This window comes from Malaya genurostris, chromosome 2, assembly GCF_030247185.1.
Source record: "Malaya genurostris strain Urasoe2022 chromosome 2, Malgen_1.1, whole genome shotgun sequence".
NCBI lineage: Eukaryota > Metazoa > Arthropoda > Insecta > Diptera > Culicidae > Malaya > Malaya genurostris.
The window spans coordinates 207,812,666-207,837,330 of record NC_080571.1 but is presented as its reverse complement, the minus strand read 5'-3'; the positions used below and the strand labels follow the sequence as shown (position 1 = coordinate 207,837,330).

At 37.6% G+C, this 24,665-nt stretch overlaps 1 protein-coding gene across 1 annotated transcript in view; it reads right to left on the bottom strand.

The window, feature by feature from the left end:
- Positions 1-4,320: 4,320 nt before the first annotated feature.
- The window catches only part of LOC131427287 (vesicular glutamate transporter 1), a 175,264-nt gene continuing 154,919 nt past the window's right edge, over positions 4,321-24,665 (bottom strand). The window contains exons 4-8 of the mRNA XM_058590333.1: positions 23,463-23,696; positions 22,926-23,390; positions 22,671-22,856; positions 22,425-22,610; positions 4,321-16,235 (exon numbers count right to left, since the gene is read on the bottom strand). Coding sequence (XP_058446316.1) covers positions 15,843-16,235; positions 22,425-22,610; positions 22,671-22,856; positions 22,926-23,390; positions 23,463-23,696 — 1,464 coding nt within the window. The 3' untranslated portion in view covers positions 4,321-15,842. The remainder of the gene's footprint in view (positions 16,236-22,424; positions 22,611-22,670; positions 22,857-22,925; positions 23,391-23,462; positions 23,697-24,665) is intronic.

The following is a 24,665-nucleotide window of genomic DNA, read 5'->3' as shown; positions in this document are numbered from 1 at the left end:
TCTTTGCTGGAGCTCCAACAGTTCGTATGTTAAATCGCTTGGACAACGCCGGTTTCGCTTCTGAGACAGTGGGACTTTTTGTTTTACTTTCAGCATTCTCGTGGGTTGATACTGGTTTCTCGATGTTAGAATATGACCTTGCATGGCTAACAACAATGTGTGGTGCTGGGAAGGAACTTTTTGGAATCGTTCCTGTTAGTGACTGAAGGCCGGTGGGGTTTCGTGTATTCCCGATACCAACTCTTGTTGTCGGAACTGATTGGCTCTGCAGCCATTCCGCTATCCTCCGTGTACCACAACTTGTTCGGTGACTTTTCACACTACCACGTTCTTCCGGATCATCGAGTTGAGCGAACAATAGCTTATACTTCTTCCCGAGATACTCCTGCTCTAATCGCAAAGCTTTGTCACGTAAAACTTTTGTCGTGAATACGACTTACTTTATTATGGGGCGCCTTTTTAAAATTTACCCTCTGAGAGAGTGATAAGTTTTTGATCGTGAATATCTCCTGTTGTATCTAATGAATCAACATAATTCTTGCTACATGCCATCGGAAATATGATCACAATTTTATGATAAAATTTTCAGTTGTGTGACATATTCTCGAATAGTTCAAAATTAAACTTTTCTGAAATGTTTGGTATAAACGACTATCAAAGAGGATAATTCATAAGGCGCGTTTGCCTTTCTCGTATTCTGAAAGCTCATAGCTCAGTGATCTGTAGAAGGATTTATATAATCTAACTACCAATAGAATCGAAAATTTTCAACTTGAACGTGTATTGCAACAACATTGAAGTTTTTCAATAGTACATTATTGAAAAACCTGTTTGATTTAACTCATGACAGCACCAGCCAATCAGAACTCGAGATGTCTGCATCTATACAAGAGCATCCATATAAAAGTTGAGTGATTCATTTTTCCTACCATTTTCTGAGCAACTGTTTCCGAAACAAGACACACGAGAGCAACATCGAGGACCTGTCGTCTCACTGTTTCCCGATCTGAATGCACGAGACACAATGACGCACAATGACACCGAAAATCGGTAGAAAGCCAGCCAAAAAGTCCAGCAAGGCCCATTGCCGAAACAAGACACACACGAGAACCATCTCAGATCTTAATATTTCCTACCAAAGATTCATCAAGATGGAAGTTAAATTAATTTGCACCGTCACTAACACATTCAATTACGAACGGCAATGCGAAAGCGAAAGTGATGATGTTGAACACATCTTTATACTAGTGTGGGGTCGTGTGAAAATATGCCATGCGAAACAGGCTTGCCATATACATATACAGGTTAATCTGTATTATTATTATTATTATTACTATTACTATCATTATTATTATTATTATTAGAATGACTCTTGCATACCGATCGTCGATACATTTCTGACCAGGCCATTGCAATTGTCTCGTGCTGAAATTTCGAGAAGAATCAGATATCTTCGAACTTCATAGCTTCAATAAAAATAAACTACAAATTTGTCGTACCTCGCCTCCTATATTAGCAAATTAAAAAGGAATTGTTTCAAGTTTGGAATATATAGTTGTAGAATAGTAGCTGTTTAATGTAACTAATCTGTACTTTAATGTAGGTGCATCGCTTCAAACTCTATTAGTGAAAAAGGGGAAAGCTTGCACAATTCATACAATCAATCAACTAACTGATATTCGGAAAAGTGATGGGAGCGTGTCAGTTTTTTCGTATTCACGACATCTAGTTATGTCTCTGACATTACCCACCCGCCTTTTTCCCGTTCTTTTTCTTCCTCCAGATTACGAGATTGCATCTGCTTTTCCTCTTCTAAACGTTGTAATTCTAGAGCGGTCCTAGCTGCATGGCTGCTTGAAGTGGATGATCTCCCTGATTTACTACCGTATATAATCAGTGGTACGGCTGAGCATGTCTCGCAAATGAAATGGCGATCTTTCGCTGCTATACTGTCGTTGACATCAGCACAAGCGAAATGATGATACACTAGACATCTTTCACATTCCACCATTTTGCCCGAATCGGGTTGCCCACATGGACATCGCTTTATTGCAGTATTTTGCCGCGTTCTCGGCATTTTAGCAATTATATTATTAATTCAGCACTAAATCCGACGGATTTCTGCCGTAGAAATCTAAAAGTTTGTTGGCAAATGTGACAGGATTCGTTCGGATCCGTAGAGCGAAACTCAGGTTTAGGTTAGAATTTGCTTTTAGCTGTAATTTTGCTTGATATTAGAGTTCACATAATATTAATTCAATGGTTTCAACACTTACATTTCTAGTCCTTAATTTTAATCTGTCTGTCATCTGTCCAACAATATGAATATGAATTTTGTATTACTTTTATCTGACCTAGCATAAGAAAGGTAGCAGTTAGCCTACAACTTCGTGTCTGGCATATACCGATGCTGATCAAATACTGATCATATCATCTAAATAGGTAAGATCACCGAGTGCTAGTTGATTGTGTTTGTTATCTTGCTTTCAATCACTGGGTGATCGGTGTCATGCGAACTGTCGTCCTGAACACATGGTATGATAATACACCATGATTAAAACTTCTCGGATCATGATCCATTTGGACTGATTTCACTGGAATTCGAACGTAACGCACTTGACGTTGATGAGTATAACTTCAGGCGTGTTTCTGCTGCAATGGTAATTTTTGCAACATAAATTCAGGCGTTATGTTTTAAAATATGAAGGTTTCAAATATGAATTATTGGTGTGATGAACGTATTTTTATGCGATTTCAACTAATGTCTCAAATGATGTACATTTGAACATCAAAACAGTAGAAAGCACGACGATTTTTTTTAATCAGAAACATTATCAATTAAAATATTAGGTTTCTGAAAAACGACGCCTAAAATAACGTGTTTACTTGCGTTAATTGCTTCAGTTTTGATTTTGTGTTTCAGAATTTAAACACTTAAACGAACTGCATGAAAAACACGTGTGAATCAAACTTCTTATTGATTGCGCGGATTGATTTTTCCTTTTTTGTTTTCAAAATATCGTTTGCAAAATCGTCTTATTCAGAATATTTAGGTGAATCAATACAACTTGTGTTGTTATATCTATGAAACGAATTAATCAAGGTGGTTGAAACTTTTTTTTCTGATTTTCGTTAGATGGTGTTTCAAATTCACAATCGAATTTATTTTTCGGTTAACGCTAGCTCTCGGAATATTAATCTAACAATAACGGTGACATTAAATACGTAAGAATACATTCTAACAAAATGTAAAATTGTTGCTTAACAAATGAATAGCATAGCCGGTGGGTAAAGCAACAAATTTTTTTGAATGAATATGCTTCAGGATCAAGTAAAAATGTTCAGTAATTGTTGCTTTTCATTGGCTGCTTTTTGCCTTACCATTAATCTATTAAGCAATCCATCACATCACATCACTTGAGGCAAAGGGTTCAAAGTGATATCCCGGTAGAGAATTGGAGTTACGAGATTTGAAAGAAATACTTTCCTCAAGTAACGCATTTTCGAACCATGAATAATTTTCATGGGAGGACAGTTATTGCTCATGGTTTCATGAGAAATTAAAATGATTGGTTTCATGATTTTCAAATCATGACAGTAGTAATGGATTTCTTTCCGTGTAGTTACCAATAAATTCGTTGTAACATCGAAAATTGTCTGCAAAGATTTGCGATGATACAAACAAAATACAGCTCTACGTCATTCTTCGTGCTTTTCTCATGTACATGTAAACATGTTTTCAACTCACCTTGGGATATTTTTCCGCGACATAAAACATCAGTCAATAATGCGCGACTTCCATCAGCTGAACCTCGACAGAAGGCGGGCAGATAATCAACCGATAGGTTCATCGGGAATTTTTCCCGCGGCCCTAATTCACCAAAAGCTACGCACCAGAACACAATCAATCAATTTGAAACTGTGCGAAACATATTGTATTATCCTCCTCTTAACGCTCGCACAGGCCTACTAGTTAGTAATTAATTTTGCAATTTCAAATGGTCTACAATATACAAACCATTTCGCACCTGCTCATTCTGCTACTAACGCAGAAGGCAGCGCCGTTCTATTAATCATATCATCATAGAGCTGCTTCGTGAGCACTTCGTTATACCACTTTTTGAATATGATTATACGATGATATACAATACACTGAAGTCTTTTTTATGCGAGTTTACGTACCGCATAAAAACCGCATAACTCTGAAACTTCGCATAAAAAAAACCGCATAACTCTGAAAATTCACATAAAAAAGTCGCATAAAAAAACACATAGAAAACCGCATAAAAAGACCTTAGTGTACAATGAAAAACGAACCCATTTCTTCAACAGTTTAATATACGTATCTTTATTGTGTAGTCTCTTAATACTTCATTGATTCTATATAATGTTGCTGTTGTGTTTATCTGTCTTCGACGCGTCCTTGGCTCTCGTTCAGCGATGCAAAACAATGACATTATTGTCTTTCAATTTCACATCGAACGAGTCCTGCCACCGTCGTCGATATCTCGCTGAGACTGTCACTTTTCTTTATTGATCTAAATACACGAACCTTAAACTACCGGGATGTGAACACGATGAAGAAACTTAGATTTTCCACATGATTATACATATGATTAATGCCGTAAAGTATGTTAGCGTTTGTTCAATTTGTTTTGTTTTTTTTACAGGGGATACTATGATAGGTAGTATTCGTGAATTCATTAGGCTAGGGCTTTTCTGCCGCTATAAGTAATGTAAAACAATTAAATACTAATTTGTTTGATATAATGTTTGTCTTTATATTCTTGTTTGTTGTTTAAATACGGTATCTGTCTTGCACAGGTTTCATTTATTTGCGTTTTTTTTGTTTGTTTAACATCTGAACAATTCGATTCGGTTATGGCGCAATAAACACTTTAAGATTTAACAACATTCAAGTATAGTGAACTAAAACCGTTTGCCGAAGACACAACAACTGATAGAATATGTCTTTTTTATTTTTTGGTAAATTTCTACATACTTCAAAGTCTTCTCAGTAATGGCATTGATTTTTATATATAGGGTATGATTTGCTCGTGGGAAGGATGACTTACTAGAAAGGGAGGATTCAACTGGCAGCTGCCCAAGTTCGACATCCTAACTTAAATTATTATTTCTGATGGATTTCACGTTTATTTTTTGACAATTTACAATTTTCGCTTATGATTTAAGCAAATCGAACGGAATCAGTGAACATAAATAGATACAACTTTTGACTAACTAAATCACTACGTTCCACTAAAGATTGAATTGATCTCGTTTTGGGGGTCACCGTTAATTTTGCAAGAGAGAAAAATATCGTTTATCGGTATTTGGTAACTATACGAATACCCGCTTTATTATACTTTCAGTACTGGATCTGAACCGATTCTATGTTTTCTTTTTTATGTGAACGAAACAGAGCCTAAGATCTAACTTTTTTTTTCTCCGTAGGTTATGTACAAGGAACTAACCCGTGGCTACACGAGCGTAGTAACTATGCTATACACTTTGTATTGATTGCGTCGAGACTAGTATGTATGTACAGGTCGCTCTTCCTCCACAATTATCGACACTATTCATTTTGTTCAGTTGTGTTCTATTGATGAGCCTATTACCGATTTTCGATTATTAACTTAGCCTTTATCGAATCTTGATTTTTCTTCTCACTGCCGTAATAACCAATCAGCATTTTCTTTTTCTTACATACTATATTTTATTGTATTTGTCACTTTCGCAATGGTTTCATTGTTTTGATGATTGATAAATGAACCCAAATCATACATGAACGTAATACTTAAGCTAAATGGTAATTTGGAGTATGGAAATGTTTCACGACTGATTTTCGGTCAAATATTTTATATATCATTCTCGATAAACGATTGAAACTTAACAACAATGTACAACAGAATCTTTCTTCGGTAAGTAAACTAATAGATCGCGATTGATTTATTAGGATCAATCAAACGATTTCAATATATTCTTACAGGCTAGAGTTTTATTATTGTCAACACAGCCATTGAGAGTGAGTACACCTCAAGTAGTCATTTTAAATTTAATCTTAATTCAATACGATTATATGTCATCTACATGTTTTCTAACATCGCTTCGAACATTCCTTCATTCGCATACACATGCTCAAATTTACTTCTTAAACTATCAAAGAGAAAATAATTCGATTAGATTCTAGCTATTTTTAGTATCATACGTCTTAAAATTTGATAATTCAACGAAATAGTAAACAATAACGTAACAAATCGGTGATAGTATGTCAAAAGGATGAGTGTCCTTTCCAATATTAAAAAGTAACTGTGCCCACTACTCACACACCTAGCAAAAATCGTCTTCCGAGTCCGACATATCCGAGCGTCATAAATTTCTACACTGACATTTGCTTGTAAGGCGTGGTATGATTGACACATATTCGAATCATTCTTGTAACATTCAGTCATTTTACGAATTACCCTTCGAAAAATTCACATCTTAATAGATGCACATAAAGGGAGCGTTGCGATTCACTTACATTCACAATTAAAAACATGTAAAGATAAGCCATATCTTTAACTTCTCAGTTAATTTAGCTGAAGCTTGCATCGATACAGACGCAAAATTTAATTTTTACATGTTAGTCCATGTAATATTGTGTCATCGTCGCAAAAAAATTACGGTATACTTGAATTTACGTCAAGCGTAAATTCAATTTTTTTAAGAGTGTACATTTGCGTCACCTGTAAATGTCATACATATTCGCTGTGTAGCTTTACATTTATCATACGAAAAATTTCCGGTATTACCCCGTAGATATGAAACCAATCTACCGGATGATGTGGAAAGTGCACACTAAGAAAAGTTTACATCTTTATAGATGCACATAAATGGAGCGTCGAGATTCACTTACATTCACGATTCAAAACATGTAAAGATAAGTCATATCAGTAACTTCACAGTTAATGTAGCTTAAGCTTACATCGATATAGACGCGAAGTTTATTTTTACATGTTAGTAGATGTAATATTGTGTCATCACCGAAGAAATTATGGCATGTTTGAATTTACGTCAAGCGTAAATTTCATTTTTTCTAAGAGTGTATATGATTTTTAAAATCGATAAAAACAAGTAATGAGTGAAAATTTGCATGTTTCAGCATTTGAAAATCTATCCGAAGTCACTGTCACTGTTGACGCTCTAATATATCGAAGAATCTGAAGACGTAAATTTACATGATTTTTTCTAGGTGTGTAAATTTTTAAATCGAAAGTAAAACTTCGTTTTATGGCCAATTCTATGAATTTTTAGACTCTTGCGCTAAAAATTTTGACAAGAACTTTTTGCTCACACACTAATATTAGTACAAATTCCATATGCCGTGCACATCAGGGATGCCAGGTTAAATTTTTAAGCAGGTTTTGAAAAGTTTGTGCAATCAAATTGTTGCAGTGACAGTGGAGAAATTATCGCATTTTGTCGTGCAAAAGTGAAAGTTAAATGCTCCAAAGACGTAAATTTCATAAATGTCCATTTAACATTTGAAAATAAGTACAATCCTTAAATATCTGCGGTGTTAATCAAAAATCTGTAAATTCAGGTATAAATCTGCATAAATGGCATCACTAGTTTTTATATACTGGACTTATTTTTATGTGTGTACTGCGAGAAACGAACTATGCAAATATTTTATTCTCAGGAGTCTAATCAAGTATAAAATGCGCATTACACGATGGATGAATTTTGCTCAGTAAATTCCATGAAAATTGCTTTCAGACTTTTGCCGTCAGAGCCAAATCTACCAGTTCCGTACTTGAGAGCCATGGAGAGGTCAGGTCTTGATTGGTAGCGAAATTTTGGCAGATACGTTTTGACCAGAGTTGCCAGATCTGCAGATTCGTCTGTAAATCTGCAGATTTCGGGTATAGTGCTGCAGACTTTATTTGTTGTTCAGACTTTTGTAAATCGTGTTTTTTGCAGACTTTCGTTCAAATTTACAGACTTTTGAAATTGCCGCGACCTTGTTTTTTGCTCGCCAAGTCATACTAAATAGAGAAATTGCTGCCAGCAAGGCATGCTTGCCGACTGCAGACATTTACAGACTTTTGAAACCCTGTCCGCAGATTTGATTTGAAATTTTTACCTGGCATCTCTGGTTTTGACAGATGCGAAAAAAATGTCGCTTTCCAGTTGGTTTCCAGAATCCATAAGCGGGTAGAATGCCACTTGAAACTACCTTATCATGAACTGTTGATTTGTATTTGTATTTGTATTTGTGCGCTTGGATGCTTTGAAATATATTATTAGGTTTGAAAAATTATGCTTATGTCACACCCCTCCCTCCTCTCTCTTTACCTTTTTCTCTCTGATTACAATAACCTTTTCAACCACATTGAATTTTCACTCGTGTTTCGATTTTACTAGTATACTAAATACCATTATCTTCTGGCCAAGCTTCCAACGTGTGAGCACGTCATTTAGTGATTTACGCGATTAACTAAAGCTCATCTGCAGTGGCAGCTTGGTAACAGCCTTAGGGTGTCAGTAAAAATGAAGTGATTAGTAGGCTTTAGGAATGTAGGATTGTCGATCGATTAGCTATAGATAATCGATTAATAACCCAGATAATCGATTGGTATTGAATCTATTAGTTTGAAACTAATATTCGATTTTTGAACTGATTGAATAGTTTAATAATTCTATAGAAACACACACAGAAACAAATATACAGGCTGACATATGAACTGTGTGTAAAATTTGCTCAATCAGCATGGCGAACACTTGGAGATGTCACCACGATCGACACGAGGTGCCACCAAGATTTGGGTGCGGCTTTCACATGAGCCACAATTTTGGGTGCAACATTCACTTCACGCTAGATTTTTGTTTTGCTGTTGGTTAAAATGACAGGTTTTTTTGTCGTTTTATTCCGATCGAATTTTCGTGTGATTTATGCGACATGGAAATAAAGTTGTCTTTAACACTTAAGAACATCGTGTGATAAGTGTTAAAATTGTTGTAGTTGGAATATTTCTATAACAGGCAGGAGAATCTTGTTATCGTTCCGGAACGTAGAAGAACGATTTGAATGATCGCGGCGGATAGTCAAGTAGATGGCAGTAGTGTTTCCAACGTATAGCAAATTCAAAATTTACACAGGATTTTGAAAAATTTTGTTCGAGCCTGTTTATATGTTATCTGTGATTGAATAATCGAGTAATTCGAAACATCCGACATCTCAGGTAGGCTATTGATTTCATCAATTTCGCCTTTTATACAGGTTCCCAATGTTGCACCTAGGGATGGAAAGTATTTTCTGATCAGAGAAATGAATGAGCTTTACAGGAACTTTTATCATTGGATAAAAATAAGGTTTTTTTAGGGGATTGGCATTTCAATGTTAACCATAAATTATTGAAATATTTTCCTAGTTCCGATGTCTGTGCTCTGTCATAAAATTCCACCCTTATCTGTCATAGCTAAAAGCTTGCCAGCGAATAATTTCTTTAATTCTTGTTTAAAAGAATGATCTCCATTTTTTTTTCAGCGAAATTATTTTTAGATTATTATTTATCTATCAACTGTATCCGAATAATTCATAAACAAACTGATACTCTAATTCTTAATATTTACAACCGATATGCACAATCTCACTCAAGCACAGTCACATTTGTCTAATTTTATCTGTTATCGAATAGTTTTCTCTGTGATCTATAGAATGGTATCAAACTATTTATGCTAAATGTAGACATCAGCCAAGTTAACCAACCGCCAAACTCTGCAATATTTTGAGTAGTTTTGTAACTGTTAAATGTTTTTTATAGTAAAATTTCACTGTGAATTGATTCTATATCTTTCATGGAATGTTAGAAATTATCGTATTTGTGTAGAAGAAAAACGACTACCTAAATAACAATACTGAGACGTACTAATCAAGGTGCCAGCTGATTGCCATTCAAAGTGTGAAAGTCAAAAATAAAGCCGATGAGACGGAATTGAATGTGTGTGTGTCTATTCTGATTTGCAACCGACACTGATAGATATAGAACTGTAAGTGAATGCTGTGGTGACCAAGTACGGCGAAGCATGCTTGGTTCTTCTAGTCAATTGGTCTTTCTCTTCTCTTCATTTGGGTAGTTTAATTGGTAAAACAATTTCCCCAGTTAGGAGTTAGTCTAAGTGAGCTCGTTAACCAAAATGTTTCTGCCAGTAAATAATCTGCTTATTAGTGAAGCTCGTGGGTGTTGCCATGTTTCCAAACCCCTTGGAACTTTGCTACAACAGCAATAGAAATTGAAATTGATTTTATGCCACTCGGTGTAGTTTTTATTTTCACAGTTTTCATTTTTACGCTTGGAGAAAACATCGGAAACTAACGAAAATTCTGTCATAGCTTATGTCCAAGAATTCAATCAGATGTTAAAATTATGGTCGGAAAACATTCGCCATAATTTATTACCGACTTGTAACAGTGCAAAAAGATCTCAGGTGTAACGACACACTATATCGACATGACATGATACCACGACAAATTACATTGCTTACTATGAGTAGAAAGAAGAGGCAATATCTCCCCTCTCACTGACAACATCAATGAGAGCTCTTATCTTTCACTCATTTTCACCACTGTTATATAGAGTATGCAAGCATCATGAGAGCGCTAGTGCAGATTTTTTTAGGTGGACGCAGATATTTATACCGAAGTGTGCATGCCGGTGAGCACTCTGACTAGCAACTCTTAACACGATTCAATCAGTGCCATCAAAAAGAAACGGATATCATCGCAGAAACAAAAAAACCGGCATGGATCATTTAACATAGAATAGACACCAGTGCGAGAGTGAATTTCTTCCGATGATCTGTCTGAGAATCAAAGGTTAGCACGCTTCTGTGAGGATTCTCTCTGAAGCAACAAACGGTCGCTTATTCTCGTTTTGGGATCCGATAATTGCGATAGAATCATTTTACTATTGCCGCTTATTTTAACTATGTGCATGTAACCTTTGTATAAATTGTGTCTATGAAAATGTATGTGAATGCTCCACACAAGGGTTTTGAAATATTGCAACCTAGTACGAGAATCGTCGATTCGATTTTCTGCGATAATTGTCAACTTGCGATTCTCTCTTGGTAAATTCCACACAGCACCGTTCATTACCAAACAGTAATTTTTTAAAGGGCCGTGAAATACTCGAAGTATGAAGTGGAGAGAAGAAATGTAGAAAAATTTTCTCACGGTTCATGCATTGAGAGATACGAGTTCTTGTAGCATCTTCTACCGGATTGAAAATGTTATATACAATATAGATAAATATCGACCAGCTTCTGTCAAATCATCGGGAATCACCAACACTGGCGTGGGTTACGCATATTCAGCAATCTATCGTTCAAATTTTGCTTTTCCTTGCTGCGAAAACAGATTTTCATAGCAAGGTCAGCGCTATCTTCTATAAATAAAAAAAAAATCACAGAAGTGTTCTTTTACAAGTACGCACATCACTTGTATCACTTGGGTGTATTTAGGCTAGAGCGATTCATGCGAAGAGAATGTGGTTCACTCGAACCAGCTTCTTTAAACACAATCACATACTCAAAGTTTGTCTATTCGACACTGAGAAGAAATGCGCTTTCCTTTTTGTTTGGTGTTCGCTGACTGCATCCCCAGTGTAGACATAAATCTTACACCAGCTTGTATCACTCTAGTGAAATGCCATCACTGTATGCATATAAACAAGAAGTATGTACTTTTTTCAATTTAAACACAAGCTTTGATTCAAAACTATGGATTTGGTTATTTCGAAATGTAAAATGTGATTTCGTCATTGTAGCTCAATCTTTATCAACTGTTCTTCCGACTTCACGAGCTTAAAACTCCGCAGACTTCAACTATCGGTATACAGTTAACACAAAGTGTCAGAATGTCTGTGCATAATTATGCGTTACAGAGCAAATTCAAATGGAGGTATTATGGAAACTATCATATTTTTGCAAGTTTGGAGACCATTTGTAGAGAAGAATGAATTTGTATTCTCTTTTCGAATATCAAACGACGTCTTGACGAATCTTATTACTTATTTTAAAAACACCGCTCTTTCATTGCTCGGTCTAACATTCTGCAGGCCTCTACCAATTTCGATGAATTTGTGAAAATCGTGTGTGCACAATTAGTTGAACTAATTTCCTGAAAAAGATATCCGAATTCAATACGGATAAGCCTGGATGGAGTATGTATATAATAAAGACGTTCAAGATAACAATTATCTATGCCCTAAAGTACGGCAATCTTAGTAAAATTGGAAAAACAGTTCCAGAAAACTCAGGAGAAGGTTAGACAGTTCAAGTCTTGTCTCTGGGGATTTTTTTTTCATAATTATCATAATCCCAACTCATTATCTCACGTTTTCCGTTTGATCGTCAGTTTTGCGTCTCTCGTTGAAACGATATGAATCTTTCGTCGTCAACCCAGTAAATTTTTGTAAGCCCGGCAACCCGGCAGCTACTTCTAGCACCGAGCTGGACATAGACCCTATTTTTACTTAAATGTTCAGTAATTGTGACAGCTTTCATCTCTTGGTAAATATATGTCCCAGTATCTTAGAACTCGATCAGTGTGCTTACAAGATTATATTATTAAAAAAAATGCTCTTTTGGTAAATTTATGTTCTCCGAAACTTTCACCGAGCGCTCTGCTATTAAAAATTTGAAACATATTTCAACTGTTTACACGAGATTAGATACCATTTTCGCAGTGAAATTTAGAAACTACACGCAAAAGCCAGCGATCGCAAAACAACTAAAATGTTAGTTGTTTTTTTCTGAATTTGATTGGTTAACATTTGGTACAACTAATCAATTGTTCGTTTAATGGCAGTTTAGCAGTGACACCCAGCCAGATTGTCCCGGGTTGGCGGTTCAATGCATAGGACGCTGGTCTTACAAGCCAGCTGTCGTATGGTCGAGCCCCGACCTGGAAGGATTCTTAGTGTCAATATTACCCATAGTACTAGCCATGCAATGATTCTGTACGCTAAGAATCGGTTGTGAAGTCTGTTGAAACAGAAAGGTTAAATTCCACGACAGGAATGTAATGCCAAGACTTGACCCAGCAAAGACACGCACTACAAATGAGTAATGAAACGTTACAGTTGAGCAATGACATACACTCTAAGTGAAAAATTAAACGTTTCAATCAGGTGTCACTCGAGCAACAAAGCAATGATACAATCCCAGTAAAACTAACTGTATGCATGAGAACAAAAATGTTGTTTTAACCAATTATTCTGTTTACCGTTTGAACAACGAAATTTTACCTAAGTAGGCTGCTCACAAAACTCATAGATCATATAGAAATTCGACAAAAGATTATAATTCCCAAGAGGGAATTCACCAGCAAAATGTTCACAGGGCATTAACAAATGTTTCCTCCACTTGCAGAATGGCTCACTGGAAGAGCTTTTTTGATTCCGTTTTCAAGAATGCTACTTACAAGCCAAATCTGGACTTTCAAGAAAATACAAATGCTATCACTTTACTTTAGTAGCACGTTTTAGGCGTTAAGTGTTTTTAATTATATTGAAATGAACTGTCCGAAAATACATTACTCGCAGATGAAATTAAAACATTTATAGTGTATCCAGTACACGGATAACTGGTTTTACAATTAACTCTTATGTTCTTCTGCATACTTTTACTCACATGAAACGGCCACTACGTAACTGACATAAATGACATTCATTTGCCATTGCAATATTTCAATATGAAACGTTTCTGGTGAAATGAAGAGGATTTTTGTTTTGCGTTTTGCTGTCTTCATTCTCCACCAAGTGACAGCATTTGAACACAGCAATTTCGTTTACCTCAACCAGTGCGGTAAAATTTCATTTTCAATCGAATAATATAAGATGAAAATGAAATTTATGGCCGCTGACCGTCAGCGTATCCCTACTAATTCATTTGACTTTTGTTGCCATTTTCAAGTGAAGTTCCCAGAATTCATCGTCAGTTGAATAGTCGTACCTAGTCATTTGAAGTTTTGCTTGCTCAGTTTCAAGTGCCAAGTAGTATAGCTGCTTCATTGTCTTCGCTCTTGGTAGTAAGCAGATTCGAACGAATAGAATTATAAATGGAGTAAAGTATTAAAAATGAAAACTGAAGGAGGAAACAATTAATTTATGTGTATTCTGTGATTGATATTTCATCTATCTGATTAGTCTTTCATCTATTATCTTGAACCAATTCGAATGTTTTCATGAACCTCATTTGAAGGCTGCTTTCACACTATTGAAAGAAATATTTTGTTACTTCAAGAGATCAACTGACGGTGGTTAAACTGAGCCTCGATTGAAGAGAAACAAGTGATGAACTAAATGCTGCTCGTTCGGGCCGTCAGCAAACATTGTGTGTGTCAGAGATTGAAGTTTACTGCAGTGGAGAGATCGTCAATGTGTTTCACATTCAGTTTCAATTGAATTGAATGAAATTTTACTGCACTGACCTCAACAACGTTTTAGTTGAAACAACCTGGGCGCTAAACAACAATTCGGTAGTAACATGTGATTAGGGCATATCGCACGATAGGCCCTTGCGAATGTTACAAAATATAATGCTCATTGCTCGGCTCTACAGCCTTCATTTACACAATAATCGATATAATCTCGTAGGTAGAAGCCCAATCTACGAAATTGTGCGCAATATGCTTGAATTTCATGTTTAAAACTTGAGTAATGAGCATTATTTTTCGTAACTTTCAAAAGGGCATATCGCACGATATGCCCTAATCACATGTTAGTACCGAATTGTCTTTTATGGGTGACTGGAACAAAATAAACCAATTTCTTGGTACAGTTATTACAGTAACAGCTCCCTTTTGTCTACTATTATGATCAGCACTCGGTTGGTTACCCGGCGATTGGAAACAAAACTTTCTAGTAATTTTTAACTGAACAGTAAGATTGGGCATGATTAATACCATTCTATAGTTTCACGCTTTCTTACCTATTTCTAAAATAACATTTGCACATATGTCCCCGGCATAACTGCGCACATTTGCAGTTAATTGTTGCACTGGAATCTACATTCTTACTGAACCGTGTTGTTGTTATGTGTACAAGTTTGAAATTGACTCTTTTAGTTGAAAGAAATATCGTTTTTACAAACCCAAACAGAAAGGTTAGAGGGGCCGGTTCTACGGAGAGACAGAAACAATGTACGGGAGATCTTCTACTAATGGAATAGTGGTCTAGAACAGCTATTGCACTCATTATCAATGTACACGATGCTTAACTGTAGTGGTTTTGATATTTTCCAGCCGTTGTAAAGCTTTCAACAGGTGTCGCTACAATTTCACAGCAATATTTACAGTTACTTGTCCGTTATTGAATCGATTCATTGGATGTTAATATGAATATTTAATAGAATTTTCTTAGATCTGTTCTCTAAAATAATTTTGATGTTATTCGTAGTCGTTCAATACTTTGTTAGCTAGCACTATCTAAATTGTAATTGCTTAAGCAGGGTAAATTTTTGTTTCATTTTCCACGACTTCAGTTACTCGAATTAAACTATAGTTAGTGTTGTGATATATCACCGTTCAATGCTGAATTTTAATACGTACTTCTTAGCCATTACACCGAAGAAACTTGTTGATACCAGGAGAGAAACTACCTAAGATCACAAGAAAACGAAGAGAACACTCCTTGATTACGACTGACCAGGTCATTTTCCCACCGGTACTTTTCTAACATTTCAGCATTCTAAATGCTATATTTTCGCTTTGGCCAATCGTCAACGGGGGCAAACCTCCATCCACACTATCTCTAACTCAAGCTAAACGTTACGGTTTTCTTCAGTCGCGCAGGTCAATACGAACGTTCGACCGGATTGCCGTGTAAGTAGGAGTCTTTGGCCTCGGGCTGGACCGCTTCCTCGCTGAAGGCGTTCGGATTGGCAAACGGATTGCCGGCCACGTGGGACATGGCACCGTAGCTCACGGTTTTGGTGCTGTTGATTTGTGCCGACGGGTCCATCGTCGCCGGCCCGGCTGCTCCGAGCCCACCGGCGGCTCCCCCAGGATCGTTGAAAGTCGTTTCCTTCTCGTACCCGGTGGCCATCGGGTCCCAAGCTTTCTGCTCGTCTAGCGTTGGTTCGGCCCATGGTTGCAGTTCTCCAGATGCAAAGATGCCGTAGAATGTGATGCCAACCAGATGAACCGTGGCAGCTATCGTAAACACTGTGGACCAACAGGATTTTGGCTGGAAGTACGAGAGACATAGTTTCGAGTTAGACTTGAGGTAGTTATATAGAAAAATACAAATATGAGCATTATTCCACGAGCAAGTGAGGAATGTTTCCGTTTCCTATGACGACAACATCGCAATCCTTGCTGCAGTATCAAACAAGCAAAATGAAAGAAGGATCAAATCAAGCGGAAACCATTTCAATGCTCCTCCTATCGAGAGAGAGAGAGAGAGAGAGAGAGAGAAATACACATACAGACTAACAATTCTGCGAATCACACAAATTCGCTACTCGTAAATAGCACAAGTGCATGGCACTCTTTGGTGCTCGAGTTATGAAACCAAGGCAGTGTCGATCAAACGTTGCAAACATCAACGAAAAGGAGAAAATCTCCCAACAACTGGGATACCTACTAACTATCATCTGTTCGGCATCGGATTTATCTTGTAGCAAGCAGTCTAATGAATGGTGCAACCAAGCGAGCATGGTAAAAACAGGAGAACAGATGATAACAATGTAGAAAATCTCCATCCTTGGCAACCAGACATCAACAAAAGGATTCCCATCAAACCACCCACCCCGCAAACCTTCCAACAAACTTGATGCATTTCAAAAGTATCCCCGCACAGGCGAATGGTGTTGCCAGCGTAAACAGTGACGAACGCATATTTCTTAGCCAAAAAAAAAATTAGAAGTAGTTTATTTCAGAGACATAACCGCGAGATTTACTTAGGACGACTGCTAGCGAGTTCAATAAAACAAAGTATTTCTGTTATTTATATTTTAAAAATTTGAGAGAGCTTGAATACGTGAAGGGCTCTTCCTAAATTTTATTATCATTTATTCTTTCATCAAAATAGGTGGTCCTAAATAAGTAGTTTACAGAATTTTGTTGTTGATAATTTGTTTCAGGATTTGCATTTTTATGCAAATCTATTGTAGGTAAAACTCCCTGGACCTAAATATGGCCGATTTTTTTTAAACTCTTCGATGTTCAACACAGTTCAGTGCATTTTCCTTGAATGCAACAAATCGGCAGCTGAATGTCTTAAATTAACTAATTGCGCTTATTTGATGCGAACGGTGCACTAAGCTGATCCTCCGATTTCAATGTTTCGTGTTTAGGCCTATTTTGCACAGTTTTACCTACGTTTACGAACGACACCCAGCCCAAGTAACATTCTTAATGTTAATAAATACTTGTAGCTGTCTTCAATGCTACATCATAAATCTTGCATTGAAACTTTAAACTTCACGAAAGCCTACTGAAAACCTCTATAAGAGCACGTTCCTGCTAAGTGGAACATTCTTCATAAGGTTTATAAAGCAAAGTGAAGTATCAGCATAAACCTTCGTTAAAACTCCAAGTTCAAGAAAATTTTGAAATCAGCTTCACGATCAACATTAAGTTTATTCCGCTATGCATAAACTGTCGTTTTGATGATATTTTTCTTGACCTTGTGTGTGCCATGTCTGCTTTGAATCTTGAGGCTTTTTCCGAACGTAACGGTGACGAATATCAAAAAAGCCCAACTGACAATCTCTTAGAACATTAGTTTAGATTATTCTGTGAAAATTTCAGAATGATTCATTGACATTAGCGGTCAGGAAAGTCCTTTTTTTCTGAAGGAAGAATTGCATAGCTGAATACGCCGTCTTTCAACTTGTTCATCGAATATCTCGCCTTCAAAAGCATGGATCAAAAATCTATCCTGACAATGTCTAGATAATTTATTTTAGATGCATAAAAAATGTCGCGATAAAAATGAAGTGAATGTTATTTTTGTGAGGGTAAGTCGATTTCTATGGCGGGGCTATTTTTTTCTGCTTCAGTTTCCTGGTAACGTAACGAAACATGAGAGAGAAATAAAATCGGCTCAGAAAGGCTGCCACATCGAGAGTCATTTTGCACATTTGCGAGAGAACATTGAGGGAAACGTAATATGCAGAGCGAGCCACGTGGTTATACGCGACCTACTGGCCTCAGCCCTTAACCTCTAAAATCACTATAAGTCATTCAGATTTCTGCATGATTCGCCTTGTTTCACATTGAGAATCGATTTACATTTCTTTGAAATTAAATTTATAGCCAAAAAACAGAGGAAAACACTTTTGAAATGTTCACTATTCTGTTCCTAATTTTATCTCAATGGATTCTTATCCACCCATATTATTATTTGGTATTATTTGGTCCTATGTTCATCTTACATAATAGCAATTGCGATAGCAATCAAAACAAATTAATGCACTATTACACTCTCTGATCCAAAATATCTCAACCAGTTTGTAATCAATTCGATTTTCAAAAATTATTGGGTCGTTTTCTTTTCCTTTCGTTTTAAATTTAAATTTTTACTGCAAGGTAAATCTGGATTGGCCTTTTTAAATATTTAAAAATATCAGATGAACAGCCTATGAAACACACATACACACTTAACAGCGTTATGTTGACATATATCGGAATGAAACCAGTGCTACTTCAAAAAGTTAGCAACACTGTTTCAATGCATTTGTGTTAGATTGCGCAACACAAAATAAACAAAACCAAATACTTTCTGTTACAAAAGCATTTTTCCGGAAAAATGAATAGTTTCACAACAACATTCCATATCCATTGCCTTTCGCGTTTTAAATTAAAGGCTCCTATTTTGCGGGTTTACTTATAGAAGGTACGTAAATCTTTATATGGCACTAATTTCTGCAAGAGGAAATCCATATAGGAATGTGTTCGTTGCTAATCAAATGTGTTGCTGGAAGTAAGCTGAAACTGAAATAATTTTTCTCGAGCAGTTTTAAGGAAAACGGAAGAGTTTTAGACTAAGATTTTCGCTTTTCTTGTATTGCTATTTTAAGCAGAATGAACTGATTGGTTTATATGTCAACCATATGGAAGATTTATTGATTAAAATCATGAAAAAAGCGCCGAGATTTGTTTTCACGCACACATTGTCTACATTTCTTATACGCTTGCAAAGAGTCTTGCTCTTTAAGGGAGAAAAGTTGTTGAAATGAACTCTTATCATAGTATGCTTTGAACATTTATTATTGTGATAAAATCACGAGGTATATTTTTGTGAATGAGTTCTCCAAAGAAACTATGTGTATCGGATCAACGATTTTGCAGCTAATGAATTAAGTTAACATTTTTATCGATTCAAACCACTAAATTTCATCTAGATCCGACTTCCGGCTCGGGAGTTATTGGGTCAAATGTTCAATATGAACTAAATAAGTGAAATCGATTATATACAAGCCGCTCATCCAATTTTCACGAGCTCACACGGGTTAAAATCTTTTTCCGGTACCATGACTTTTTAATCATGAAATCATGAACCGTGTTTTCTCATGAAATTTCATGAGCAAAATGATTGATGTCATGAAAATTTCCATGAAAGATGTGTTATTGTTCATGATAGCAATCGTTTTGATCATGAAATCATGGCTTATTATTCATAATAGACATGATTCATGATTTCATGATTTTTAATCATGGTTCCGGCAATAGATTTTTATCCGTGTAGGTAAAATTGAAAGATTTTAAGATTCTATATAACCCTACCGAATTTCATCCAGATGCGGCTTCCGGTTCTGAAATCACAGGTATTAATTAAGTACAAAGATTTCATTTTCTGGGTGCGTGTCTTTATACACACACACAACAAAATTAAGCAAAATACATTCAAACAGCCGTATAATCCTGAAGTTAGACATATTTCAGCTATACTGGTTCCTAGCTCTGGATAATAGCGGAAATAGTGTTTTTTTTTTTTTTGTAAAAAAAATTTTTATTCAGGCCAATTTGCGTACAAGCTTTACGTGGCCGAATGAGCCATGTTTTTATTAGATAAAATAATTTTTTTACCGTTGGATCTCGTTGTCACCCTTTTTCTAGGGGGAGAGGAGCTTCCATTTTTATCTTGCGATGAGTGAGGGGCACTTTGTTCGTGGCTCGTCTCGTCCTCCATTGCCGCATCGGTGGTATCGTTGTTGGTTTCCGTTTTTTCTTCGTTTTCCTTGTAATTCGCAGGCTTGGGTTGGTTGTTAGTTGCTGTAGACGCGCCTTGTTGTGCATTAATTGCAGTTGTTGGTGGGTTTGATGGTACAACAGGAGTACTGCGCTCACTAGTTTCCGTTGTTGGGCGGTTGTCCTTATTTTTGTTCAAAGATGTCCTTTTTGCAGTTTCAGTGCAAGGTTTGCCGTAGTGTGCAGGTTGTTCACAAAACTGACATGTAACCAGTTGATTTTCATACGTAATCAGCGTTTTACACGGATGTATCCCGTCTTGATCACAAATGATGTAAGATGGAATTGCTGTACGTAGTTGCATACGTACTACTTCCCTTTCGATGGAAAGAACTTCACCGTACTGCGACATACATTCCCGAACATACCCCTCGCTGGTCTGCGGGGGAAGGTCATGCACGCGTACTTCTATGGCATTGTCCACCATGTACACAGGGATTTTTTATTTAACATTATCATGATCAACACTGTGCACACCGTCATTAACCGAAGCAAATGCAATTGCATCTTTTTCACGTTTGAACACAGTTAGACGCCTTGTTGAATTGAATCTCACTTACATCAGTAACGTTTAGATGCATTCGTTCCTTAAGCAAGATTTCAATTTCGGTTGCTGCTGGCCTAACTTTGCAGCGCTTGAAATCAATACAAATTGAATTTGGCCTTGTAGGCCAAGTTTCAGGCTTTGTTAAATCGTATTTGCCCATTTCGCACACTCTATTGTTCACTACACTGTATTGTCTTTGTTTCTATCGTCTCGACCGTAAGCAATTGTCGACTGTGTCTGATGAGATGCCAGCACGAACTGGAAATAGTGTTTGAAAACTCATAACTCGCTTTCTCAGCTGAGTCGATTTTCACAATCTTAGACTCAAATAAAAGGATTAACTTCTATAAAAATGGATTTCTGTTGACTTTTGTTCAGATCTCACTTCCGGCTCCGGAACAACATGGTGAGATGTGGTTAACCTTTCAAACCGCAAAAAATTCCTATTAATTTGCGTAAAAACTGTTGAAAATTCAAAGTTTTTGCTAGTACAAACGTACAAATAAACATTTGTGTTCTTTTTCAATGTTCAAAGAAAAATTGTTATAAAGAATCCCTTTATAATATTAATGAAAACAAGAGTTATATGATAAATCAATCATAACCCCACAGGACTTAAACAGTTTTTTTTAACTTAATGCCTTTTCTACATTGCGGAAGACACAAAACCGATTAGACCAGGGCTCGGGAACCTGCGGCTCACGAGCCATAAGCGGTTTTGAGTGATATAAGGCTACGGCAAGAGGAAATTGTGTGTGGCTTTTCAAAACCTAGATATTGTGTTAGTTACGATCTTTAGTTAAAAGGTTCCCGGTTCTCTGAATTAGACCAACTGTTTTTGAGGATTATTTTTCTTAAAACTTACAATGCATGTTTTCTTAAGCCATTTCCAAAAGTATGGCTAGAGCTAAAGTGGTGAACTGTTGATGGAAACGTTCGTTTTGGTCATGAAGAACGCTTCTGCAAAAATTGAGTCAAATCAAAAACTATATATATAAATCGACCTTCGATTAAAAATGGAATTGCTCTGGCACAGCACAGCATTCGCAAAAAACTGGCATCACGGAACAACGCATCAACGTAAAGCAGCACAGTTAGTATGTGCAAATATTTTCTCCCTGTTTGCGGAAGTGAAAAGAACGGTCTGAAAGGAAGAGAACCGTACACCGCTGTAGACTGAGGGCCTGCAAAAGTAAGTACACCTATAGGGTTTCCATTTCGTAGCTCCCGGAAAAGCCGCTAGCTGTTTTCCGTTATTGTCACAAACCGTGCTCGAGGCTGGGCACGTGGTTGGGAAAGCGAGAAACCGGAAACGAGGCTCGCTGTCGACTGCCGTTTTATTGCAAAGTCTGTGATTTTCTATTTATGAACCGTTTAGTCCCGCCATGGGGGAGGAGTTTCGCATTTTCGAGCTCTTGTGATTTATTGTTAAAAGTCATCAAGCGGAAAACATCATAACAAATTTAATTTATCTGAAATGGGATGCATCGCAGTAGGGCGAAAGCGACGTTAGGTCCATTCACTTTGTGGTGGTGTTTTCAGGCGATGAAATTTGACAACCGTGAGCCGACTGGAGCGGAATTGAGTTAATTTTTTTTCACGGTGATTGAAACATACTAGAATTGCATTTACCTGTCCTCTCGTCAAGTGATCTATCGCTATGGGGCAGATTAGACCGGCGATGGTTCCGATGCCATTAGACATGCCCATCAAAATACTAGCATAGCGCGGTGCAATGTCCAGATGGTTTACGTTGTAGCCCGAAATGGCAAATCCACTGCAGGCAACACCAATTGTGAGTGCGGTTACTGCTCCCATCTGAAAAATTGCATCATGTCAATATTTTAAACGTTTTCGTTTCGTTTTCTTCCAACTTACGGGACTCGTTGCATGCGCTACGACTAAAAAGAATAATCCCTCCAATCCGAATCCTCCGCAATTGAACAGCTTCCTGACGTTGGTCGTGGTCATTAATCCGGATTTGCGCAGGAAATCGGCAAGCATTCCACCGAATGGTACGATAATTGTCATGAGTAAATGGGGAAGTGCTCCTAAAATGCCAGTCTGCGAATCGAAAACAAAAATATCTCCTATTATTTCAACTGTTCCTGCAAATGTCACTGTCGAACCAACCTCTTCGATTCTAAATTTAAACGAATGCTTAAGATATGCACTTTGATAGAGTACGAGTAGATAGAAGTTCCACGAGCGGCAAAAGTTGGCCACAATAATGGCGTACACAGGCAAACTGGTGGCCATTGCCCGCCAAGGCGTTGTGGCGATTGTCGGCATTGGTAGCTGGACCGATTCGCCCAGGGATTTTTCGATGTATTTCAATTCTTTCAACGTGATTGTCGGATGCTGGCGCGGTTTCTCGAACGACAACCAAAGCCAGAAGCAGTACCACACCAGTCCCATCAAACCGTAGAAATAGAAGGGTGCATGCCAACTGATCCACCCGGTTAGGATACCAGACATGGGCATCCCTATCACGACACCGGCATACGAACCGCTGAAGGCCATGGTTGCCAGCCGGGACCGCTCCATTGGGGGAGCCCAAAATCGCCAGATACCATGGCAAGCGGGATACGTTACACCCTGTCAAATGTTTGAGTTGAAAAACATAATCACACAAATCCTCTTTACAAAACAGTCGGAAAATCCGCTTACCTCAACCAGTCCCTGTAGTACACGCACCAGGATTACCACCGTCGGATGGAGCATCATCGCACCTGGCACTAGCAGATTGAGGAAGCACGAGCAGGCAATCGCGGTACCGAAGATACGATTTGCCGGGAACATGGACGCTAGGAAACCACCTGGGACCTGAGTCACCAGATAGCCCCAGAAAAAGGACGAATCGACGGCACTCTCCATGGCAACGGTCCAGTTGTACTTGACCTCCTGCGGAAACCGAATAGAGGGAATACGTTATTAGGTGAGTGAACGCAAATCAGAGTTTTGTGTTCCCGAATACCCGTGGAAACTCGTTATTTATCTAGTTCATTACATAGTTTTGTGGTACTATGAACCAATGATTGTAAAATCATTGCCGTTTCAACCTTCCGAGCGAACGGACGTGCTTTGTGTTTACTGCGAAAAAAACCAGTGCCGTGTGTGATAACGTGACCGGACGATCAAAACTAGATTATATCGCTATTGTGTAATAGACAATAGTGCTTTTTTCTGTGAGAGGTTTTTTGTACATTATACACTGAAGCAGTGCATTGTTGTGAGCGGACGATCGAAACAGTACCGTTAGCCGGTGATTGTTTGATCGATCAAGGCCAGATTTCAGTGGCCATTGTGATTATACTGTGCGGATTATAAGTGAGTGTGCTTTTTCCTCTCGGAGGTTTTTTGCACACCCTCGAAGCGGCGATACGCCGATCGACGAGGGCTTGGCCTTGGTGGCCCCCGTTGGATTAAAAGTTAAGTACTATTATTTTGTATATTTTTTTTTCTTCTTCATTCGACCGTTCATTACCCCCCCCCCCCTTCGAATCATTTATTTCTGCGCGGAGGTAGCTCCGCGACATGTCAAATTTGACTCCCGACCCCTCCGTTCTCGATGATCAGATGGAGACTTCTGTTGGCAGCAATAAGTCTCGCATAAAGAGTTATCCCGATGGGCTTGCACTCTCGGCCGGGCCTTACTCGGTTTATTTCCGGACCAAGGCTAAAGAAAAAAAATTGAATGTTTTGAAAATATCGCGGGATCTGTCCTCGCGATACAATACTATAAAAAGTATTGATAAAATACGACCAGATAAGCTCAGGGTTCTGTTCACCAGCTCAAAGCAGGCAAATGAGCTCGTTCAAAATGACCATTTTACGCGGGAGTACCGCGTCTACGTGCCAGCTCGCGAAGTA